Source organism: Rhinichthys klamathensis, unplaced genomic scaffold, assembly GCF_029890125.1.
Source record: "Rhinichthys klamathensis goyatoka isolate OS25496 unplaced genomic scaffold, OSU_Roscu_1.1 h1tg000286l_1, whole genome shotgun sequence".
NCBI classification, from domain to species: domain Eukaryota; kingdom Metazoa; phylum Chordata; class Actinopteri; order Cypriniformes; family Leuciscidae; genus Rhinichthys; species Rhinichthys klamathensis.
In genome coordinates this window covers 499224-523656 of record NW_026606805.1, presented here as the reverse complement: position 1 = coordinate 523656, position 24433 = coordinate 499224, and the positions used below count along the sequence as shown (strand labels likewise).

The 24433-nt window shown below is 39.0% G+C and overlaps 2 protein-coding genes across 4 annotated transcripts; both read left to right on the top strand.

Moving 5' to 3' along the window:
• Nucleotides 1-2276: 2276 nt before the first annotated feature.
• LOC130103377 (4F2 cell-surface antigen heavy chain-like) lies at nucleotides 2277-7887 on the top strand. Of its 3 annotated transcripts, none has more exons than XM_056269626.1 (9): nucleotides 2277-2448; nucleotides 3375-3609; nucleotides 3721-3908; nucleotides 4693-4866; nucleotides 5415-5503; nucleotides 6412-6542; nucleotides 6743-7040; nucleotides 7130-7192; nucleotides 7298-7887. In XM_056269626.1, the coding sequence occupies exons 2-9, from the start codon at nucleotides 3419-3421 to the stop codon at nucleotides 7643-7645; spliced, it is 1482 nt and encodes a 493-aa protein (XP_056125601.1). In that variant the 5' UTR covers nucleotides 2277-2448; nucleotides 3375-3418; the 3' UTR covers nucleotides 7646-7887. The 3 variants fall into 3 exon arrangements, with proteins under 3 accessions (XP_056125601.1, XP_056125600.1, XP_056125602.1); XM_056269625.1 differs by having other exon boundaries at nucleotides 3372-3609; XM_056269627.1 differs by having other exon boundaries at nucleotides 3357-3609.
• A 5267-nt stretch (nucleotides 7888-13154) lies between these two features.
• On the top strand, nucleotides 13155-20186 carry zgc:158423 (uncharacterized protein LOC790938 homolog). The gene is made up of 8 exons (XM_056269628.1): nucleotides 13155-13335; nucleotides 13701-13888; nucleotides 14999-15172; nucleotides 15638-15726; nucleotides 15921-16051; nucleotides 18838-19135; nucleotides 19587-19649; nucleotides 19775-20186. The coding sequence occupies exons 1-8, from the start codon at nucleotides 13184-13186 to the stop codon at nucleotides 20120-20122; spliced, it is 1443 nt and encodes a 480-aa protein (XP_056125603.1). The 5' UTR covers nucleotides 13155-13183; the 3' UTR covers nucleotides 20123-20186.
• Nucleotides 20187-24433: the final 4247 nt, after the last annotated feature.

The window sequence follows — 24433 nt, the reverse complement described above, 5'->3', positions numbered from 1 at the left end:
CCCATGGCAAAGGGATTTTTAATTAAATGCAATACATTTTATCTTATGTTATTAACTCGTTTCATCTGACTCCATAAAATGAAAAAGTTTTTCAATGATATCTGTGCATCATTAAATATACGTTAATGTTTGACTATTACTTTTAACTCCAATGAAAATAAAGTCAAAGTCTGTTCGAATAATCAAATATAACAATTTATTATGTCAGGTAAATGTATTATTACAATTCCATAATCAATTGAAAGATAAATTAATCAATGCAAACCATCAAATGTTCTAGAACAAAGAGGAAAATCCTTTACCCGCCGACATTGTATGGCTACGTGAGCTGAGAGTCGCGAGACCCTCAACCACACGGGCTAATCTGAATACAGAAAAACAGCCCTGAGCTCTCGTTGCATTTTCCTTATATAGCCAGACCTTATTTGATATGTAAAACATGAGTTTAGTGGAAATTTACTGTGGTCTCCTCCCCAGACTTACTGAGGATAGAAGTTTGACCATTTGCTAGGAACAGTGAAAATTAGCATTCAGACAAATGACCAGAAGGTGTTAACTCAAAGACACACCCTTCTGTGTGCAAGATATTTCTATATTCTTAAGAACTTTATTACCTTTTGATTTACTTCTTTGGGAATGAGACATTTGTACCAGTCACCCTGAGACCTTTAAAATGATACTAAACAATCCTTAAAGATAATCACATTCACATTAAAACCATATATATTCTTGTGTGAGTTTTTAGTGTTACTGACTAAGAGAGAGAGAAAATGTAGATAAGGTGCTCAGAGGAAGGGGGGTGCGTGTGTGTGTGTGTGTGTGAGATGTTCAAAATGTTAAAGTGCAAGCAAGGTCCTTTGTCTTATTGACCTGTGGTGAGGTTGATTCCATAAACCAGTTCTTCCAGTCTTACACCGTTTTGGTGAGCATAAGAGACTTCTTTCAAAAACATAAAAAATATAACTGACCTCAAACTCCTGAACAGTGTAATTATGAACTTTGCAAGCATAAAACAAGCAATAATCTATAGGAATTTATGGACAATCTCAGGCTGATTAGATTAGAACACTACAGGATGCTTTAAAGCAGAGTTTGAAAAAGACAGTCTCCCAGTACAGAGAGAATTATTGGTAATCCCTGTGACCCTGCCGCCCCGGGACTGTTTGAAATTCTCCTCACTGTGAGGCAGAAGGGGCCAACATACTGTTCTGTCACATGGGGAAAACACTCACACATTGTTCTCTTGGTAGGCTGAGAGGGAAAGTGAACATTGGCAGGCGAGAGAATTTTTCAGAGTATTTATTTGCTGAACAACCCCATAAATGTTCAAAATAAAAATCGAGGACTAATGAGGGAAGCACAGTAGAGTTGGAAGTACAATGTTCATTGTGATGAGATTGCTATTTAAAGAAGAAATCATGACAACTACAGTCATGAGATAAAGAAACTGACTGCACATTGCACAATGTTGGTCGAGCCGACAACAAGTTTGGAAAGTATGCCATGTGTCATTATAAAATCCCCCACTTGTGTTGTTACCTCCTTTCTATTGTAAAGCAAGCAGGGATATAGGCATGTCGTTTTTTCAACCAACCTCTGGAAAAGAAAAGAAAAAACACATAAAATGAAACCTGTGTTTATATTCACATATAATGCATTGCTAACTGGCTTGTGGCTTTTTAACATTTACGGAACAAAAGTGTATAGCAGTAAAATATTCAATTTTACCCATGCAATCAGGATGAGCAATCTTGTTTCCAATGGTTTTTTTTTAAGGGATACTTAACTTACTTTATCTGTCTCTTATCAACAGACATTATCTTGATCAAATTATTCAGCCTTTGTGTGCAGGATGTTTGTTACAGAAAGCTCAACCCAATGTTTTATGACATGATTGTGCAATAAATACAGTTTAAGCGTTGCACTTTATGGCTATTGCTGTTCAGGGTAGTCTTAAGAAGACTGCTTGAATGTTCTGAGTAAGCACTTTTTTATGACTGATTTTTTAGCGCTTTTACTCCTCAACTATTTTCTTTTTCATCAGAGAGAGATGTATTGGTTCTCATGGGGATGTTTTTTCAGGATGAATTCCAGTTCACTCACGTGAACTCATGCTCAATGATGCTCGATCAGGAGGGAATATTTAAGGTGGAAGGTCTTTAGTATCTATAATTGTATTACAGTCGTGATTGTAGTGTAACTTCTCGAGCAGTGGGGCTATGCAAATTCAGTAAGGTACATTGAAAAAGCGTGTAGTTTTGATGTCGTCGCAGAAGACTAGTGTAGTCTTATCTGTTTCCAAGTTACTCTGGAGTTCCTCCTTAGATAGCGAATGGGCGGATGCAAGTGGAGTCGCCACTATATAAACTGGATTGACCACCAGATCTGGTCTCTGTAGAGTTTAACGGCGCGAGTCCTGCTTTAAACGGAAGCTTCTTCTTTTTGCAGGTATGTCTCGTTCATTTATTCATTCATTAGGACTATTCTGTGTTAACAGCCTACTTTTATAAAAAAACATAATTATGCAAAAACATAAAGTAGCCTAATATGGTATTCTGCAAACAAATTTGAAACGCGTTTAAAATCTTTGTTTATTTGATTTTATTAAGACATTTATGTGTTTGTTTGTTTTGAGTTAGTCTAGGTTCTATTGTTGGTTCTAATCATCATTTTCCTTTAACCTTAATGTATCGTCACTTATAAATTACACAGAGAAAATTGCATTTAGAATACAATATAAAACAATAACAAACAATTTTTTACAGTTTAGTATTAACATGTGACCTCCCCTTCAGCCAATAAAATTAAAATCTATTAGCCATGTGCTTGACACTTTTGGCAACAAGGAAGTGAAGGAGCCATTAGCACATGTTAGGTCACATGCTGTCAAGACTTGTGAGTACATTTTAGATGAGGAAATACATCAATTCAATTAAAAATAAATTATTGTACATCCAAATGTGTTTTCTTAAGTTTTTGGTCATTTTTAATGCACATTTTGTAAAATCAATAACTCAAAGACCAAAAAAATCTGTGTGTTATGTATAAATGACAAAGTCCTCAGGAGATACATATTTTCTGTGTAGCTGGCACTATTGTTCATTATTGGCAGGCAGTACAATATCCTTTTTGCCTGTGTTTTAGGTTGATGTTAGTACGTTTTATAGAAGACAGGGAGAAAAGGCTGTACTTTTCCAGAAAGTATTGACAATAGTGAAAAATAATTTACCCTAATGAGTCCATTATAAATGATGAAACCCTGATAAAGGTCAAAGGGTCAGATTTTGAAAACTAATTTTGCAAATTGATTTGAGTCTTAAATATATGTAAAATATAATGTCATTTATTTTTTCTAGCTGTGATTTCATAAGTAGTTCCACAGAGGGTTAAACGGACAGCTCCGAAATCACCGTCAAACATGAATAAAGAGGACGACATGAAGGACGTAGAACTGAACGAGATGGATCAGGAAAAACTGCCGATGACCGGAGAAAGTCTGACAGGCACGGAAAAAAATGGCTCCGTAAAGGTCAAAGTGCCTGAGGACACAGAAGTCAAATTTACGGGCCTCTCAAAAGAGGAGTTAATGAAAGTCGCCGGTACAACTGGGTACGATCTATCTATCTATCCATCTATCCATCCATCTATCTATCTATCAGGTGCAAGTATCTATCTATTGTCTGTCTGTCTATCTATCAATCCTTTGCTTATTTTCACCAGGTGGGTTCGGACTCGTTGGGCTTTGCTGGTTCTGTTCTGGCTCGGCTGGGTCGGCATGTTAGCTGGAGCAATAGTGATCATAGTACAGGCTCCACGCTGTAAACCCATTCCTGAGATGAACTGGTGGAACGAAGGTCTCCTGTACCAGATATCTGACGTGAACGCTTTCTCTGACAATGGACTGAAAGGTGAGAATGTCTCCATTTAATGCCTTAGTCATTTGCAAATTGCTTACTATTTGTGTTAATCATTGAGAAAATGGGAACGCATCTTGCCATCATCTCTCAACTTCATACGCTCTTGATAAATAACACTTTAATAATGATCTATAATAATTTTTAATAAACAAATCAGACATCAAGTACATGGTACATTCTTTGCTAAGATAAAACACTACGGCCTGGTTTCACAGACAGGGTTTAGATTAAGCCAGGATTAGGCCTTAGTTTAATTAGGGCATTTAAGTAGCTTTATAAACGTGCCTTAGAAGAAACATTACTGGTGTGAATCTTGGGACATATTTTAAGATATGTCGGTGCAAGTGCAATAAAACAGCTCAAACATGCATGTTAGTTTGGGACTAGCTTAAGCCTCGTCTGTGAAACTGGGGGTGGAAAAAATAGCAGATTTGCTGATGCTGACTGTCTTGTGACTCCCTCATGTGAGGAAGCATGTGCTGCCCTCTCTAAACCCAACTTTGGCTGAGTTTGTAATTGTGATATTGCGCAAGTATTCACACTCTCACACACACACACACCGTAGACTAAATTAAGATAATCAAGTACAGTGACCTTAAACCCTGATATATTCAGCTGTGCACAGTACTGTGGTTAATCAATCAAAGCCGATTAATAATTAAAAGACCGTCCTGTGGCTGGAGTTAAAGGAAGCAGCTTATCTGATGATGATGATGATCTCTCATTCACTTCCTCTTCTTCTTTTTAACTCTTCTAACTGTCATTCTGTCTGTAGGAGTGGAGGAGAAGCTAGACTATCTGAGCCAGATGAAGGTGAAGGGGCTTGTTCTGGGTCCGATACACACTGTGCAAGCAGACCAGCCAAGCACACTGGAACTAACTGCCATTAACCCTGAATTTGGCTCTATAAGCGAGCTGACTTCTCTGTTGGAACGAGCACATAGAAAAGGTGACCTCACTCGTTTACTATGATGGTTTTCGAAATAAAACATCAGCCTCGTCACATATTGATCTTTTTTGAAATCACAAAATAAGTCACTGGAATAGACCTTATCATTAAGATCCTGTGGCTCTGTGTTAGGGGAAGGCTGTCTGAAACAACTGTCAGTTTAACCTCTGACCTCTTACCCTGACTATGTGGCATACAATTAGCGTCATAATTTTAACTAGTTCCTTATATTGGAACTATATATAGAAATATACAGAACTTTGTCGCCTCACAAACAATCTGTATGTTCCCCTTGCAGTTCACAGATATATATTGTACCATTTTAGAGTCAACAGGGAGGACTGGCTTCACACTGACAGTAAATCAAACACCGTTGTGTGGATTTAGCAGGAACATCACTGTGGTTTCCAGAAAATAAAGGCATCATACAATGCAAACATTAGGCTTTTGGTTTTGTCAGGAAGGATAAACTCAGGAAAGGTCATTTAACAGCCTTCTGGTTTGTTAACTCTCCCCCTCCTCTTCTTGTTTTCCTCTCTCCCTCTCAGGAATCTCCATAGTGCTGGATCTAACACCCAATTATGAAGGAGTTTCAGCCTGGTTCAACAGTGCTGCTACTGTTGCTGAGCGACTCAAAGTAAGTGCTGATAAGGAGAGGGTAGATTTATTGATGAGAGAAAAGGCAACAAGATTTTGAGATGTATAAAGAGACTTAGCAGGGAAGGAAAAAAAGAATACTTCTGATATCAGCATAGCCGTTTACTACCGTTCAAAAGTCTGGGGTCACTTTTTATCAGTGTCAGTAAAGAAAAATCATATTCAAGTTATTCAAGCTGTTCTTTTGAACTCGATTCCTCAAAGAATCTTTGATAAAGGTGGTTTCCACAACAATAATTAAGCAACACAACCGTTTTTAACATTGATGATAATGAGAAATGTTCCTTTAGGATCAAATCAGCATATTAGGCCCTGTTTACACCAAGCGTTTTCATCAATCGGATGACAAGTGGACGACGCTAAATACAGGTGTAAACGGGGTCTAAAACGTTTTGAGCTTGTCCACTTTCCACCACTTCCAGAGGTAGTCGAAAACACATTCACCCGGAGTGCTTTCGTAGTGTAAACGCTCATGTGATCGAATGCGTTCTAACATGTACTGTTCATACGTAAATTGCTTGAGCTTATTTATTTTGTCCATTAGATTGAAAGATCTGAAAAAGCCCACACATTTACCCGCCCGTAGACCCTCCCCTCGAAGAAATCAGGACAGAAGTGATTGAAAGTGGACAAAAGAGACAATTACATAAAGAAAATCTATAAAAACAGAAAGCAGTTTTTTTTAAATTTGCAATACTATATCACAATATTACTGTTTTTACGGTATTTTTGATCAAATAAATTCAGCCTTGGTGTGCAGATGAAACTCCTGACCTCAAAACTTTTGAACGGCAGTGTAAATGGAAACTAAAAAAGTGTAATTCAGTACTTTATTAATCAATGCCATATCAACAGATTTATTTGATCCATTCTATGGCTTCATTGTAGGAAGCATGCGTATACTGGCTCAGTAAGGGGGTGGATGGCATCATCCTGTCTCATCTGAACGACATCGCAAACACCGAAGCCTGGCCGTCTATTCAAGGCATATTCAACCAAACTGACGACACCAAAAAAACGTATGTGCTTGTGGCTAGTGAAGAACTAAATGGGGTCAGAACTCAGTTGGGGAAATGTAACTAGTTAAACAGAGGCACCTGGTGGACAGAATGGGGTACTGCTCACAGATAGTGAATACAGATGAAAGAAAATACATATAACAGAGAACTATTTTTTGACAGTTTCCCCTTACTCAAACCTCTCTCCTGCTCACTCTCAGAGCTCTGATGGGATCAGTCACCGGTCTCTCTGTGGAGGAAGTCTCTCTCCTGCTGAACCGCTCAGGTGTTGACCTGCTCCTGACTGAACTGGCTGCTCCGGCCGGGTCCGGCGTGAGACAGGCACAGGCGATACAGAAGCTGTACTCTGGTCACCTGCAGACGAGTCTGGGCTGGAGTCTGAGTGGACGGTCTCTGGGATCTCCAGCAGTGCCAGTGAGGCTCTTTCACACACTGCTGTTCACACTGCCCGGCACTCCTGTGTTCAGCGCTGGAGACGAGGTCGGACTCAAGGCAGGGGTGAGTGGAGCATGCAATGAAAATCAAGCAAGATGTCTATAATAAACCTTTACTTTATTCATGAAGCTGACATAATTTAACCCATACAGGAGAAGATTCAAGCAATGTGGGACTTGGAAAGTAAAGCAGAAGATGCCAATGTAACGGCAAAGGTACATTTACATTATCGCATTTTCACATTTCTCTTCATATCACTGTAGTAAATGCATATTTTAAAAACACACACTCTGTTTCTTCCTTTCGTTCCTCTGACTCAGGCTGTACAGGAAGAGCACACCACATTGCGTGGCTTCTTCAAAGCGCTCAGTGATCTGAAAGGAAAAGAGCGATCGCTTCTCCACGGAGAATATGTCAGTCTTTACAGTTCAGCCACTTCATTAGCATTTCTCCGCCTTTGGGATCAGAGCGAACGCTTCCTGGTCGCCTTAAACTGGGGAAATGACTCGGTCACCATGACTCTGACCAATAGTGACCTGCCGGCTCAAGCTCGGGTCCGTGCCACCACAGATGCTGAGAATCTAGCCGTGGATCGCAAGGTGTCGGTAGAGAAGCTAGAGCTTGGGCCCAAACAGGCTGTTCTGTTGTCTTATCCTTATCCTGGTTAGACACACACACACACACAGACAGTCCTTAATGTCTCAGATCAGAGTCAACACTGTGCACATGTTTGGAAAGACTTTGTCTATTGAGTAGAAAAGTTTATATTGAAGTTATAGGAATGATTTTAGGGGGACTAATTTTGAAGCAATGAAAAGCCAATTGTCACAGTTGTTGTAGAATAGAGGATGATCTCCATACAGAGACATGTAGATCTAAAACCCCTGCTATAATAAAAAACTAAAAATGGCTACTGTTTTTGTGTGAAACTGTCCACTTTACTCCACTGGTGTGGTTAATGCTTACAGTATATCAAAAGAAAGTTGTTGCAGACCATAATTCCTCATTTTAATCATAAAGCAGGAAATATGGATAGAAGAAATATCTTGGAAGTGTTGACCAGATATTTAAATTATATTGATTATTAAAACAAGACTTTACTTTGTAGATACAATATACAAAGTTCAAAGAAAAATCTTCTATGCATACAAATATTTAAACACAAAAGTACACTACAATTCATATGATTGAATTGTAAGATTAAAAAAAAAAGTACTTTTATTCAGCAAGGATGCATTAAATTGATGCACAATATAGCGTACATGAATTACCCGTAGCAGATCTATACAGGTGGAGCTGGGGAAGGTGGAGGGTTTCTGAACGCCCGCTGCAACTGCAAAAGCTGACCAAGTATTTGAAGGTTGAGCTGCGAGCTCATTGGCTACTGATACAGCAGGAACCAATCAGCTGTGGCCTATATACAATGATGTGATTGCAAGCAGATTGAGTTAAGGACCTATCAGCCTGCGCCATCTAGAGTTTAATGACAGAACTTTGTATTTTAAATAAATGGTTCTTTTAAACGTTTTATTCATCAAACAATCCCAGAAAAAAAAATAGAACATGGTTTATATCGATCTATCTGTCGTTCTATCTAACTTTTAAAAAGCATATCGGTTTTCAACATTGATAATAATAAGAAATGTTGACTGGAGTAATGATGCTGAAAACTCACCTTTACATCACAGGAATAAATTACATTTTAAAATATGGTAAAAAAACTAAATGTATTTATTTATTTTATTATTATTTTTATTGTATTTTTGATTTAATACATGCAGCCTTGGTGAGCAGAAGAGACTTCTTTCAGAAATCTTACTGACCCTACCCAGATAGCATACATATCCCGGGCCTCATCTGGGCCAACTATGGCACATATGGCTGGCTCAGTTCTGGAAGCGGCAAAGGTCATATGGGCAGTATCTGGCCCACATACATCAAGCTGGTTTTAGTGTGAGTTATGGTTTGCTGTGTGTGGCCCATGTGACCTCTGCCGCTGCCAGACCTGTGGCATGTGCCATAGTTGGCCCAGATGTGGCCCAGATATGTATGCTATTGCCAGCCTCGATCAGGTTGAGTCATCGCAGTCATTCCATTCGTTATGTGGGCCAGAAAAAATGTGGGAGATGTGGGCCACAACTGGGCCAGATGTCATTTGCTATCTGGGGAAAATTTTGAATGGTGTACATTAAAAATGCTAAATAACTAAACGTTTAATCTCCAATTAGTCACCCAGGCCATAAATATAGGCTTGTAAATGGCAGTATGGGTCAGTTGGTCACTAGAGGGCACTTTATGAATGGCGAACGTGATTTTACCAAGTGTAACATGTTTCTGGATCAACATCTTTCTTGATCCTGGAACAACATTTCAATCAACCAGATTCAAATTAGAATCACATCTGATCTGAGAGACAAGTTTAGGCCTAAAACCAGGGTAGAGAGCTTCTATATCAGTGTTATTCACCTATCATTTTCCTCTGGTTTTAGGGTTATGTTTAGGGATAGGGATAAGGTTTAGGACTACATTTTCAGGCAGGAATGTTGTTCCAGGAACGTGCCTGACTTGGAGAAAATCAAGGTGACCTGAAAATGAACACACACATGTCCACAATTACACTTTTCCCATTTAACAGACAACTAAAAAGTTGCAAACGGTTAACCTGATGTGAGAAATCAGCAACTTTCTAACAACGCACAGAAATTCATGGCTTAAAACTCAAAATAACTGTTATACAGTCATATTATATAAATCCAAATGCCTATTTTAACAATAATTGTTAACACTTTATTTTACAGTGTCCTTGTTACACACTTTACATGTAGTTACTGTAGTTCAGTTCAGTTCAAGTTTATTTATATAGCATGTTTAAGAACAACCATGATTGACCAAAGTGCTTAACAAAAGTCAAGATAAAAAAATGAAATAAAAATACACAAACAAAACACAAAACACAATAAAAATAAAAATAAGCAACAATAGGTCAAGATATCAAAGCTCAACTTGAATTGAAAGCCAAGGCATAATAATGGGTCTTAAGCAAGGACTTGAATGTTACAATGGTCTGAGCTTTCCTTACATGAATAGGTGAACTATTCCAGAGGTATGGAGCAGCCACTGCAAAGGCTCTGTCACCTTTATTCTTCAACCTAGATCTGGGCACATCGAGGAGCAACTGATCACAAGACCTCAGCACTCTGACAGGTGTATGGACATGTAGTAATAACAATTAACTTACCCTAAATCAAACCCCAGTCCTAACCCTAGTAAGTACCCAGCCAGCACAGCCATGTGGGGCCCACATGGGTTTGACGTGGGCTATCTAACTGGGACCCAGCCAGTTTTGCTCCCGGTTTCCATGTAGGCCCCACATGGGTTTGCCCAGATGAAATGAACACTGCTCAGTGTGCACACTACAGGCTGTTAAATGTAACACTGATCAGTGTTGGAGTTAATGAGATAATTAAGTGATTGAATATGATTGAAGATTATTGAAGACACCTAAAGCAGAATCACTGAAGGAGAAAATTGTAAGCCACCGTTATGGCGATCATTGTTTGCTTTAGTTGGGCTCTTGACCCTTATGTTATTAACTTTAGATTTTGTTTGGCTGTTGTTTCTGACTTATAACTGCCAGAAGAACAAAAAAAAAAAAAGTTATGTAATGGTGTTGGTTATATTATGAAATTTATGTCATCATTTGAACCTTATGTTTAGTGATTTATGCTGTTGGTTACAGCATAACTGTGATTCTGCATAAATATCCAGAATTTTAGATATAATATAAAGGATTTCTTAAAAGTTGTTTTCAAAAAAAAATCTTTCTTTTAGGCACACCCAGACGTCAAGATTCAGTCAATGCATCTCAATAATGGTGACGAGCAGAATATTCAATTAGGAAAAGTAAATTACATAGACAATTCAGATCATAATTTATTCATACCGCAATGCATGATGGGAGCCAGTAATGAGTTGTGATTGGTGGCAGCCACTGCAACATGCATTATTATTGTCACCATTGTTGAGATTCACAGACTGATTATTGATGTCTGTGTTTCTAAATAAATTCATTTGAAAGTGTTTTGATCAGAACAATGTTTATTAAATATTTTGGATTAAAAAAAATACTGATAATCATATGCTGTGGAATCACAAAGCTGTTGCTAACATGTTGAACCAGAAGTTGAACCATCTCAATAAGTTCCATTTATCAGATCACAGCATGATTATGCCAAAACATAACCAACACTATAAGATCACACTTTTCTTTGTTCATTTGACTGTTATAAATCAATAACAGCAGACAAACAAAATTTAAAATGACAGTCTAAGGGTCAAGAGTCCAACTAAAGCAAACGCTGATCGCCATACCGGTGGCTTACAATTTGTGATTTTCTCCTTCAGTGATTCTGCTTGTTAACATCAGGTGTCTTCAATAATGCTCAATCATTATTCAATCACTTAATTATCTCATTAACTCCAACACTGGTCAGTGTTACATTTAACAGCCTATAGTGTGCACACTGAGCAGTATTCATTTCATCTGGGCAAACCCATGTGGGACCTACATGGAAACCGGGAGCAAAACTGTCTGGGTCCCAGTTAGATAGCCCAGGTCTAACCCATGTGGGCCCCACATGGCTGTGCTGGCTGGGTACCTGTAATAAATTGTATAATTACACTATAATACGGACGGACACCTTAAAATAAAACGTAACCCAATCTATTACTCTACATTATACTTTACAAGTGGAATACATGCTGTCTTGTAAAAACAATATCTTCTTCTTATTTCTTTTTTTACAATACTTACCGGATAAAGATAGGCCTACAGGATAATAGTAAAACATTTATCTGTATGGAAAACATATTATACTTTGTCTATTTCATTTACTTTGTGTTTCTAGACACAAATTCTTGTTTTCAGCCAATATCCATGTATGTTCCAGACCAAGAATTAAAATAAACTTTACCATAAATGTTATGTTCATGCAAAGGCCTACTATTTATATCTCCCAAAAAAAGTTATTACAGTACTTTACAGAAAACTAGTGACCTACTTTGGAATGAAGCACAATTCTTTTCCAACAACACACCGACTCCTCAAAGCCTACAACAGAAACAATAAACACGCTTGAGAAAAAAAACAGAGCAGTTCCATCTGGTTGTAGCGTGAGTGTGTGTGTGTGTGTGTGTGTGTGTGTGTGTGTGTGTGTGTGTGTGTGTGTGTGTGTGTGTGTGTGTGTGTGTGTGTGTGTGTGTGTGTGTGTGAGTGTGTGTGTTTGAAAGAGGTTCTGGAGAGCAGGATCAGACAGGCTTAGGAAGGTCCACCCAAACCCCTGCAGAGCATCTGTGAACCTCAGGACCCCGTGCAGAGCTGAGAAAACAAACCGCACTCCTCAGACTCTTCCTCTTCCCCTCAGCTGCTATTGTTCATCTTAAACTGAGGGAAGGACACAGGGAGGGAAGATGTGTCTTTGAGAACGTTTACATCTTCCTGCAATAGAAAAAAAAAAAAAAACTGTCTGTCTGTCTTGGTGGTAAGTGCATTAAGCAAGCGTTTGTGGGAATAGGTTTGCTTAGGTATGCTTACACTGCCCGACCAAACTATAAAAGCCGTTGTTTGTGCATACAAAGGTAACACGTGACATTTAAACACGTATTTTATTAAGTTGCTTGTATTTTCTGTGGTTAATCGGTTCTGTACCGTCACTCCTCCAGTGCTGTGTGTACTTGTTGGCTTTTAGGGGCGGGAACAGATGAAGTCGTCTTCATAAAAGTGAACTGACCACCAAACCACTGTGTTCTGTCCGACAACACTGAGGACGACTCGCCTGAACTCTACAAAGATATCTAACTGAGCAATCTTCAGGTATTTTTGTTTTTGTATTATTTTTTATTTGATCATTTGTTATAGTTTTATTCTATGTTATCAAACTATGTACTATTGAAGCTATGACAGCAGCAGTTAACTCTACGTGCTTTACAGTCACTCTATGTTGCTGTATTGTTAAAAATAATGATTTTTATGGTCTGTTCATTATTAAACTTTTATGGCTGCCTATAATTAATAAACTTCACTTTAAAGCAGTTCGCATACGTGGTAACCATTTCTTGCCTGAAATGTAATGAATTTGTTGTAACTAATAGTTTTTGCTTTGTATGATTTTGTTCAGTATTTTGACACACTAACATAGAGAAAAGAAATGAAGGACGTAGAACTGAAGGAGGTGGATCAGGTAAAACAGCTAATGACCCGAGAAAACAACGGCTGCGTGAAGGTCACGGTCTCAGAGAACGCTGGAGTGAAGTACGGCCTCTCCAAAGACGAGTTAATCCAAATCGCTGGTACAGCTGGGTACGCTATCTATCTATCTGTCATTCTATCTATTATTGTATCTATCTATCTATCTATCTATCTATCTATCTATCTATCTATCTATCTATCTATCTATCTATCTATCTATCTATCTATCTATCTATCTGTCTGTCTGTCTGTCTGTCTGTCTGTGTCTGTCTATCTATCTATCATTGTATCTATCTATCTGTCATTCTATCTATCATTGTATCTATCTATCTGTCATTGTATCTATCATTGTATCTATCTATCTATCTATCTATCTATCTATCTATCTATCTATCTATCTATCTATCTATCTATCTATCTATCTATCTGTCTGTCTGTGTCTGTCTATCTATCTATCATTTGCTTATTTTCACCAGGTGGGTTCGGACTCGTTGGGCTTTGCTGGTTCTGTTCTGGCTCGGCTGGGTCGGCATGTTAGCTGGAGCAATAGTGATCATAGTACAGGCTCCACGCTGTAAACCCATTCCTGAGATGAACTGGTGGAACGAAGGTCTTCTGTACCAGATATCTGACTTGAACACTTTCTCTGACAATGGACTGAAAGGTGAGTTAAATGGAAATATCTTCTTTTTTCATCCCCCACGTCTATGTGTATTATTTGAATAACAATTATAAAGCCTTAGAGAAATCACAGCATTAAACAATTTTAAAGGTTTTAAATTCTATTTGCCATGTTTGTTTGTTTTTTTGTTTATTGGATCAGTAGCCTTGTTTTACAGTATATTGTAGAATTGCAAACTGCACATTAGGGCTGTCAAAATGGCTGAAAAACTAAATTCGAACTGTAGCTATACTTAAATATTACTAATATTTCATTTATATTCAAATTTAAAAAGCATAATTTCAGTTAGGGAGAAAAAATAAAATTTCTCCTGAGGGCACAAGAGGGCGCAATGATCAAAATATTAATCCAATATCATTTCGTAAATTGCATTTAAAACAATTATGAACAAAACAGCATCATGCACCTGTTCATGCGCAGTTTACAAAGAGCCGATCACACAGAGTACTTTCTGCATTTAAAAACATGAGATGCAGTAGAATGACCACAACATCTCGAAAACTTCTTTCAACTTTACATGTCTTCTAAACACGCAGCTCTCTTGGGCGAGACGCGAGTGCAACGGTCAAAGTTGTCCGTCTAGCGCATATTTACATTGAAATCAATGGAAAAGGAGCGCAGAAAATGTGTTCTGCGTGAACGGTTTGGTTACGGTTTTGACTCAACCAAGATCTTCTCTTTAAAACATTAAAGCGCAACAACGACCCGTACATCATCGTCGCACATCTTGCACCTACAATTCGGATGCACCGTTTTTGCATTCTAATGTTGATTTTTATTTTAAACTAGACAAATATTAAAAATTTGAACTTGACAGCCCTTCTGCACATATATACATGCAGTAGCCAAAACAAATTTATTTTGATTCTTATCTGAATTGACATACCCGGTATATATATATATATATATATATATATATATATGTGTGTGTGTGTAAAGTAGCCTACTACATTAGTACTATAGGCATGACAAATGTCAAATGTCTACTTTAGTTTTAAGTTCATGGCGGTCATAATGTATAAAAGAGGCCCAGTGTTCAGGCTGTGCAATACTCCTCATCTTTCTTTTTCTTCGTGCTCTCATTCTCTGTAGGAGTGGAGGAGAAGCTGGACTATCTGAGCCAGATGAAGGTGAAGGGGCTTGTTCTGGGTCCGATACACACTGTGCAAGCAGACCAGCCGGATACACTGAATCTAAATTCAATTAAATCTGAAGTAGGCACTGAGAATGAACTGGAATCTCTGCTGGAGCAAGCGCATAAAAGAGGTGACCTTTGACCCTGAATGACCTTTCATCCAGGAGTACCTTTTTAATTTTGACTGCCGCTGAAGGTTTGCTAAGAGCTGTACATTTGAATCATCCTCGATGACAACATCCACACCTTAAAATAGACATCAAAACATTGAAGCCATTTTACGATTGGTCTTTTGATTCTTCTGTGCTACAGTATAACAAGTTACAAGTTCACCCTTGACATCTGTAGTGAGTCACTGGTTTATTTTTATTTTGAAAATACATTATGTTAGCAGTGTAAAAAGAAGCTTCTGCTGACTGAGCCAAGTGTCGCAATTTTGACTATTTTCAGCGAATGAGGGATTTTGTAAATGCAAATGAAATTAAAATGAACACTACAATACAAACATTAAGCCTGTGTTAACTTTATAGATGATCGTCTTATTTTCCCGCCCCTTCTTTTCCCCTGTTCTGTCTCTTTCTCTCTCTCTTTCGCAGGTATCTCCATAGTGCTGAATTTAACACCCAACTATGAAAAACCCTCAGTCTGGTTCAAGAATGTTACCACTGTTGCTGAGAAAATCAGAGTAAGTGCTGATAAGACAAGAGGAAATTGTGAAGGAAGTGCTATTCATGTGGACGGAGAATACGGGTAGATGAAAAGATGAGAAACTCATATGAGAAAAATGGTAGATTTTAGATATTAGAATTACAACATGTATACAAAAGTATATGATACCAACTTATTTTTAACTATTTAATTTGTTTTTGAATTTTTTAGGAAGCATGTGCATACTGGTTGACTAAAGGATTTGATGGCATTTTCCTGTCTGACCTGAAAGATATCGTATTATCACACTACTGGCCATCTATACAAGTCATATTCAACCAAACCGACAATATTAAAAAAGTGTAAGTCTCTATAGTTGTGTTCTTAGAACTTATATAAACTCTTAAAGGTGCAGTAAGCAATTTCTGAGAAACACGTGATATTTGAAATCGACACCCAAACTATTGGTGCGTTCAAGTCCTGGAAAGTTCGTATTTTAGAGTTGGGAAGTCGTGTTAGCGACATCAGCTGCGTTCAATTCACTTTTGTCAGAGCAAGATGGCGGTGTACCTTCTCTTAATTAACTACACAAAAATAAAGCAAGGTTTTTAAAGTCTAGGTCTAAAAGATTTAGAACAAAGATTGTGCATCAGGTGTGTTTTGCTTTTTATGTTTTTATTTATTTTTGAAGCCACTGTAAACTTTATCGTTACACTGTATATGGTTAAATTACAATGCTATCATATTATGTGCAAGCAATTAGCTTATTTTGTTGTAAACAAAAAACTGACAATGTTAAAGTGGTAGCTATTGTGGTATTCCACCACGTTTCTCACTGACACAGCCCCAACTCGTAAACTCAGGTATGAACGCAAGTATGAATGAATCAGCTCAGCTGTGACAACAGCATTGGTTCTGTCAAAAAGCAACAAAAATAATGTTACGTATCAAACAGAAACAAACCAATCTTGGCATCCTTCCCCATCATGAGTGGAATCGCCCCCTACTGCTGATTGGCTCTCTATCCTCCCCCATCGTGTGTGGACACGCCCCCTACCGCTGATAGACTCTCTCCTCCCCCATCATGTGTGGACACGCCCCCTACCGCTGATAGACTCTCTCCTCCCCCATCATGAGTGGAATTGCCCCCTACCGCTGCTAGACTCTCTCCTCCCCCATCATGAGTGGAATCGCCCCCTAGTGCTGATTGGCTCACTCTCTTTCCTCCCCCATCATATGTGGACACGCCCCCTACTGCTGATTGGCTCTCTCTCCTCCCCCATCATGTGTAGACACGCCCCCTACCGCTGATAGACTCTATCTCCTCCCCCATCATGTGTGGACACGCCCCCTACCGCTGATTGGCTCACTCTCTCCTCCCCCATCATATGTGGACACGCCCCCTACTGCTGATTGGCTCACTCTCTCTCCTCCCCCATCATGAGTGGAAACGCCCCCTCTTCTTATTGGCTCACTCTCTCCTCCCCCATCATGAGTGGAATCGCCCCCTACTGCTGATTGGCTCACTCTCTCCTCCCCCATCATAACTGGACATGCCCCCTACCGCTGATAGACTCTCTCTCCTCCCCCATCATGAGTGGACACGCCCCCTCTGCTTATTGGCTCACTCTCTCCTCCCCCATCATAAGTGGGCACTCCCCTACTGCTGATTGGCTCACTATCTCTCCTCCCCCATCATGAGTGGGCACGCCCCCTACTGCTGATTGGCTCAAGGCCAATTTATACTTCTGCGTCGAGTGTACGCCGTAGTGTACGGCGTAGGCTACGCACGTAGGCGACGCCGTCATGAGCATTTATACTTCTGCGTTTAGGTCTGCGTTGCTCTGCAGTACAGCGCCGAAACGCTAGTTGGCCGCGGAGGGTTTTAATGTTCCACTGTGTTTAGATTCCTCGCGGCAAGAAGAAGAAGATTCCTCGCGGCTGTTTTGAGTTTAGGTTACTACAAGCAATGGCGACTGAAAGAGAGCAGATCATGTTGGAGTTGGAGCTGGAGCTTATCGAGGTGGAAAAGGTAAATTTTTAGTTTTTTTAACAGTTTCGCTGTACTTAGAATTTAAAAATGGCGGGCGGTGCAGAAGAACACGCCGGAAATGCATAGGAGGAAACGCGATGCTACCAAGCCGACCAATCACAGATCTTGCGGTCCGCGTCGTCGCGACGTGTAGTTACATTTTTGAGGAGGTGCGCGTCAGGTTACGGCGAAGGGCACGGCGTATGGTACGCGTCTGTGCGTATGCTACGCCGTACCTACTGCGCGCACCCGACGCAGAAGTATAAATTGGCCTTCACTATCTCTCTTCCCCCATCATGAGTGGACAGGCCCCCTACTGCTGATTGGCTCACTATCTCTCCTCCCCCATCATGAGTGGGCACGCCCCCTACTGCTGATTGGCTCACTATCTCTCTTCCCCCATCATGAGTGGACAGGCCCCCTACTGCTGATTGGCTCACTCTCTCTCCTCCCCCATAATGAGTGGACACGCCCCCTACTGCTGATTGACTCACTCTCTCTCCTCCCCCATCATGAGTGGACACGCCCCCTACTGCTGATTGGCTCACTATCTCTCCTCGCCATCATGAGTGGACACGCCCCCTACTGCTGATTGGCTCACTATCTCTCCTCGCCATCATGAGTGGACACACCCCCTACTGCTGATTGACTACAAGAGTGTTTTGTTGCTCCATGGATCAGTACGATCCACTTAGTTTTTTCTCCAATTTACACAGCCAGGACTATGTACAAACACAATTTTTTTCAGCATACACACAGTACGATCCACTTAGTTTTTTCTCCAATTTACACAGCCAGGACTATGTACAAACACAATTTTTTTCAGCATACACACACATAGTTAGTTTATGTGTATTTAAATGTTTAACAGAGTTTCTCAGTAATAGATTACTGGACCTATTGTAATTTCTTTTCTGTTGATTTATTTAATGAAATAGAGACACCTGCTAGCCAGATGGGCTAATGAGCACTGCAACTTGCTCCCTTAAATTGTTTTTCCCTCTATTTATTCTCTTTTGTTTACAAGCACCAATTTTTTTTCTAGCCTTCACTATATTTTTGACAGTTTCCCCTTACTCAAACCTCTCCATCTCTCTCTCTCCTGTTCACTCTCAGAGCTCTGATGGGATCAGTCACCGGTCTCTCTGTGGAGGAAGTCTCTCTCCTGCTGAACCGCTCAGGTGTTGACCTGCTCCTGACTGAACTGGCTGCTCCGGCCGGGTCCGGCGTGAGACAGGCACAGGCGATACAGAAGCTGTACTCTGGTCACCTGCAGACGAGTCTGGGCTGGAGTCTGAGTGGACGGTCTCTGGGATCTCCAGCAGTGCCAGTGAGGCTCTTTCACACACTGCTGTTCACACTGCCCGGCACTCCTGTGTTCAGCGCTGGAGACGAGGTCGGACTCAAGGCAGGGGTGAGTGGAGCATGCAAGGGAGATGATTGAAAACAGCATAGATGGATAAATAAATGGGAAATTGAATCAGTGTTTGGGCACAAATATCAGATATTATATCTATATTTAGGCCCTATACAAACTTTCCAAAAAAATTCTAAAGTTGCAATGAAATGGAAGTAGCGACCAATATTTTCTTTTATATAGTGACTTAAGAATTGAGGTTAAAATTAAAATAAAATAAAAATTTAAACGCATGCACGGATTAATTTTTCACAATTACATCAATAACATGCATTCGGAAAATAGCTAGGGAAAATAGCTAAAAATACTGAGTAACGTTCTCAGCGAGACTGTGAAAGTCTTTAATATCTCTGCTATTCTCAGGCCTTAGTCTTGGCATAGAAAGCTATGCTTATATTTAGCCAAGTTATTGTCATAATGCTGATGACTTAAGATTCCTCCTTTACAGGAAAACCTTCAAACAATGTGGGACTTGGAAAACCCAGTAGAAGCGACGAATGCAACAGCAAAGGTACATTCTCATTCTTATTTACATGGCTATTCATAACAAGTAGATGTGATCTCATCACTGTACTAATTACAAATTTAAAACCAGCACACTGTGCATCTTGCTCTTTCCATCTTCCACTCATTCAGACTCTGCAGGAGGAGCGTATCGCAGTGCGTGACTTCTTCAAAGCGCTCAGTGATCTGAAACGAAAAGAGCGATCGCTTCTCCACGGAGAATATGTCAGTTTTCACAATTCAGCCACTTCATTAGCATTTCTCCGCCTTTGGGATCAGAGCGAACGCTTCATTACCGCTGTGAACTGGGGAAATGACTCGGTCACCATGAAGCTCACCAATAGTGACCTGCCGGCTCAAGCTCAGGTTCGCCTCAGCACAGATGCTGAGAATCTAGCCGTGGATCTCAAGGTGTCAGTAGAGAAGCTGGAGCTTGGGCCCAAACAGGCTGTTCTGTTGTCTTATCCTTATCCTGGTTAGACACACATATACAGATCCTCATATTGTCTCAGAACTGTTTTATATTCTCTGAGGCCAGTTTTAATCCCTTTCTGCTTTTTCAAGTTTAAGTGGTCAAAGTAGAAATGCATTTAAATTGGAAAAATTAAAGTGATTTTACATTTTTAAACTTTTGTTTATGAAACCAATTTCTGCCACCGGGGGGGAAAAATCATGCTTTGGTAGCCGAACAGTCATAATTACAAGTTAAAAAGTCGAAATTATTACATACTAAGTCATAATTATGAGATAAACCCCCGACTTAAGCCTAGTCTCAGACTAAAATGCATGTTTGAGCTGTTTTAACTGAAAGCCACTTGCACTGATATATCTTAAAAATATATCAGTGCCATTGTTTTGTCTCAAGATTCACACCAGTAATGTTTCTTCTAAGGCACTTTTATAAAAGCTACTTAATTAAACTAGGCCTAATTCTGGCGTAATCTAAACCCTGTCTGTGAAACCAGGCCCAAAAAAAATAATATTATGACTTAAAAAATCATGACATACTAAGACATAATTCTGAATTATGTCATAATTATCTCATAGAAAAGTTGAAATTATGACATACTAAGTAAATTATGAGATTAAAACTTTTTTTAAAATGGATGACTTTTGGCCATAATCTCGACTGTTTAACTTTTTGCGTCATAATTTCGATTTAGTATGCCATAATTTAAACTTTTCATCTCTTAATTATAACTTTTTTTATCTCATAAAATTATGATTTACCAAAGCATGGTTGTTTTTCTTATGTGGCGGAAATGGGCTTCCACACTTTTGAGTGTCAATCAGTGTGTGTATTCTCTTCTCTTCTCTACTAATAAAAAGGTGAATAAAAAGGCTGGTCAAGTGTACTTTCAGTGCAAAGACATATTAAATTAAATAAATCAACTTAATTGCAAATATGATGCATTTACTGCTGCATGTCTGTCTTTTTGTAAATATTTGTGTGTTATAATGCAGAAAGGTGAGTTTTTTTTTGTCTACGGCTTTGAATTTCTTTCCGTGTAATTTTATGCACACAATACATTATTGTTGTGCGCTGCGCTTGTGTCTTGGCTGTATGCCATTTGTCGTTAATTCTCAGGGCAGGAAAAGGAAGACTCTAAAGTTAACAGGTGTGTGTATGTGTGTCATGTACGATCACGATATGTACTATATAAAACTCTATTACTTCCTGCACACTTTAGCTTGTAAAAAAAGAAGGACAATTTTTTCCAGCATCTAAATGCTGAACGGGGTCGGCATGACATGCAGGATCATGTCATAAATCTAAGCTCTTCAGTTGAGAATTAAGTAACACGATGGCTAACTACGAATATTTTTAATTCTCTGTATAAACCCATTTTAAACTAATTTTTTACTCAGGATTTGCACTAAAAATGAGACAAAGGTCTTATTTTTTCAGTTATAACACTACAGGATTTGGTCATTTTGTATTTTACCCGATGCCCCATTTGTTTAATTTTTATGACAATCTAGTGTTGATTATTGTGAGGTCATAGGTCAAATCTGACATTTCAATGTAGTTCTCATTTACTTACCTTTTGTATCTGATCCTGATGGTCCTGTGACGTTTTTTCTTTGGCAATAAGCCTTATGCTGCTCTTGAATTTAACGTTAATGTGTGTGTGTGTGTGAGAGATTTTATAGAAGAAATCTTTGTCTAACTCTAATTGTAAACTTTCCCTGATATAAGAGGTGTTGAGGGCTGTTCGTTTTCATGTCCTCCCACAGACAAGAAACATTTTGTGGTACAGAAAAGTTCAAAATTAAGACATTGATCTACAATGGTAGAGCACAATGAATTTAGTTTTTCTTAAGTTGGAGTGATAAACCATCAAAACCCTTTAAAAGTACAATCAATATATTTTCTAATGCCTGTTAATAATAAAAAAATCTACTCATCTAATATAACATTCAATTACACAATCACATTCACATTAATTAAATCAACATATATGTACTTCAAAGAATATAAATAGATCGGAAAAATGTTTGGTGAGAACTAAAAAGTGATAATCAGAAGGGGAAAAACAACAAGGTTAGTAGATGTTTAGATAAAGACTGAACAAAACAACACCGTTTCTACATAAACATATTTCACCACCAGCGTTTTGCCGTTTAAACACATTCAAATTGACAAAATCGAAGAAAGCATGTGCTTTCCGGTTATATTTAAAAACTATTTAAACATAACGTGCTTTTTTTCATTAAAAAAAAAACCCCAGCAACTATTTTAAGTGACTTTTTTTTTTTCTTAGCTCGTTGTATATTAAAGTAATTGCAATTAATGTACAATAAGAGGTATGAAATGCTTCTTTGTACAAACATTCCTCCTCTACGATTAAAAAATGCATTCGGTATTTAAATTATTATTAGTTTACAAAGATAGTGGATAACAGTAGTGAACCGGAGGTTAAGTTTTGGGTTTGGAAATTACTTGGTACATAATCTTAAAACAGGACTAAAATAGGGCAGACTTTATTTCGATGGTCCACATTCTACTAACTATAAGTAACTTCGAAACTACATGTCAACTAAGTCTCAGAGTATTAGTAGACTGATGTTTTAAGTGTTAGGGTTCGGGTTAGTAGTAGAATAAGTTGACATGTTAGTTGTTATCAGATACTAAGCAGACACTACATGTAGTTGACATGCAGTTGCAAAGTTACTTATAGTTAGAAGAATGTCTAAAGTGGACCATCAAAATAAAGTGTAACCCTCCACTCATTTGATTTTGTTATTATTAATATTATTTGTTATATAAAGATGTTTGGAGCAATATTTGTGAAAATAGTTTTGATACTTTAATTATGTCACAAATGACATTATAGCATCAGCTGTTTGTTCATGTGAGTGTCGATATGAATGTCAGCGGGGGTACAGTGATATTTCAGAGACGACGGAGACAACGACGTGTTTCTGGTAAAACACGGCGTCGCACTCTTGAGATGACAGAGTGTGGTCACAAACCTGTGTGTGTTACATGTATTTGTCAGATGTGTCTGTGTGTGTGTGTCTGTAGATATGTGATTGTGTGTGTCTTTTCTGTGGGGATGGGGGTTTCAGTTTGACTCTGGGCAACTTTTGACGGCAGTGAATCGGGTTTTTTGAGAGTTAGAAAATGGAGTCAAATCACATAGCGACTTATCTTATTCAGCTTAAGGTATGCCTTTATAAACAGGAAACAATTTTGCTAGGTTTAAACCACAAAACTTCTCATCTGATTGGGGTTTTGTACAGACTTTATTATCTCTTTCTCGATCTCCTTTTCCTCCCTTCTTTCTCAATAAGAGATAGATATATAGATAGAGAGAAAGAACGACACACCGCCCCCTCTCGCCCTGTTGATGTGAAACTCCTCACCGAACAATGCTCAGTCATGCCTGACTCTCGGTTTTACTGCTACGGCCCACTCACATTCACTAGACATTAAACCCTATTATCTCGAACGCCATCTTCATTATCTTCACAAGCATCACCACCTCCATCATCATCATCATCATCATCATCATCATCATCCCCAAACTCTATATCATCCTCAGCCAAAGTGTGACTTTCAATATCAAAAATATCGTTGTTTGTCAAACTCTTCAAAATCTCTGCATGAAATAGTGATGAAGCAGGGCAGTGTCACGCGTTGCAATTTCAGCAGTCATTTTCACACCTAATCATTAATAATGGCCTACTGAAATGTGTCACCAACACATCGAGGTGAAAAACGACAATTGTTATCTTAAAATTAAAACTCATCATTTCCTCATGTGCGTTTCAAACTGTATGACTTCTCGTGTGACACAAAAAAGATGATGTTTTTTCTTTATACATCAAAGTCAACCTTTACATGGGGTTCAGTGTTGTTTTGGACTAACTTGCACTGCGTGAAAATAAACAGTCAAAAGAAGCTTCAAAATATCTTACTTGGTTCTAAGCGGAAAGAAAGTCATACCGGTTTCGAACCACGTGGCGGTGAGTAAATTATGGGGGTGTACCGGTACATGTATTCGTAATTATTGAGCCCGTTTCGGTACGAGGCTTCCGGTTCGGTACGCATACAAACCGAACGATTCCTTGGACCATTTTTCCTGCCGACAAAATCCGCGCTGGCGCGATCACCACACCGTTGCGCAACATCAAATGGCAAACTTAATGAAAGCGGAACGAAACTGCGCTACTCATATTGTGCTTCACGGACCGTTTATCAGTTCGGACCAGCAACATCTGTGCAGCGCGAGCCGATCTCAAGGGGGTAATCCATCGACCGGAAGTTGAAGCCGGCCGGGTGCC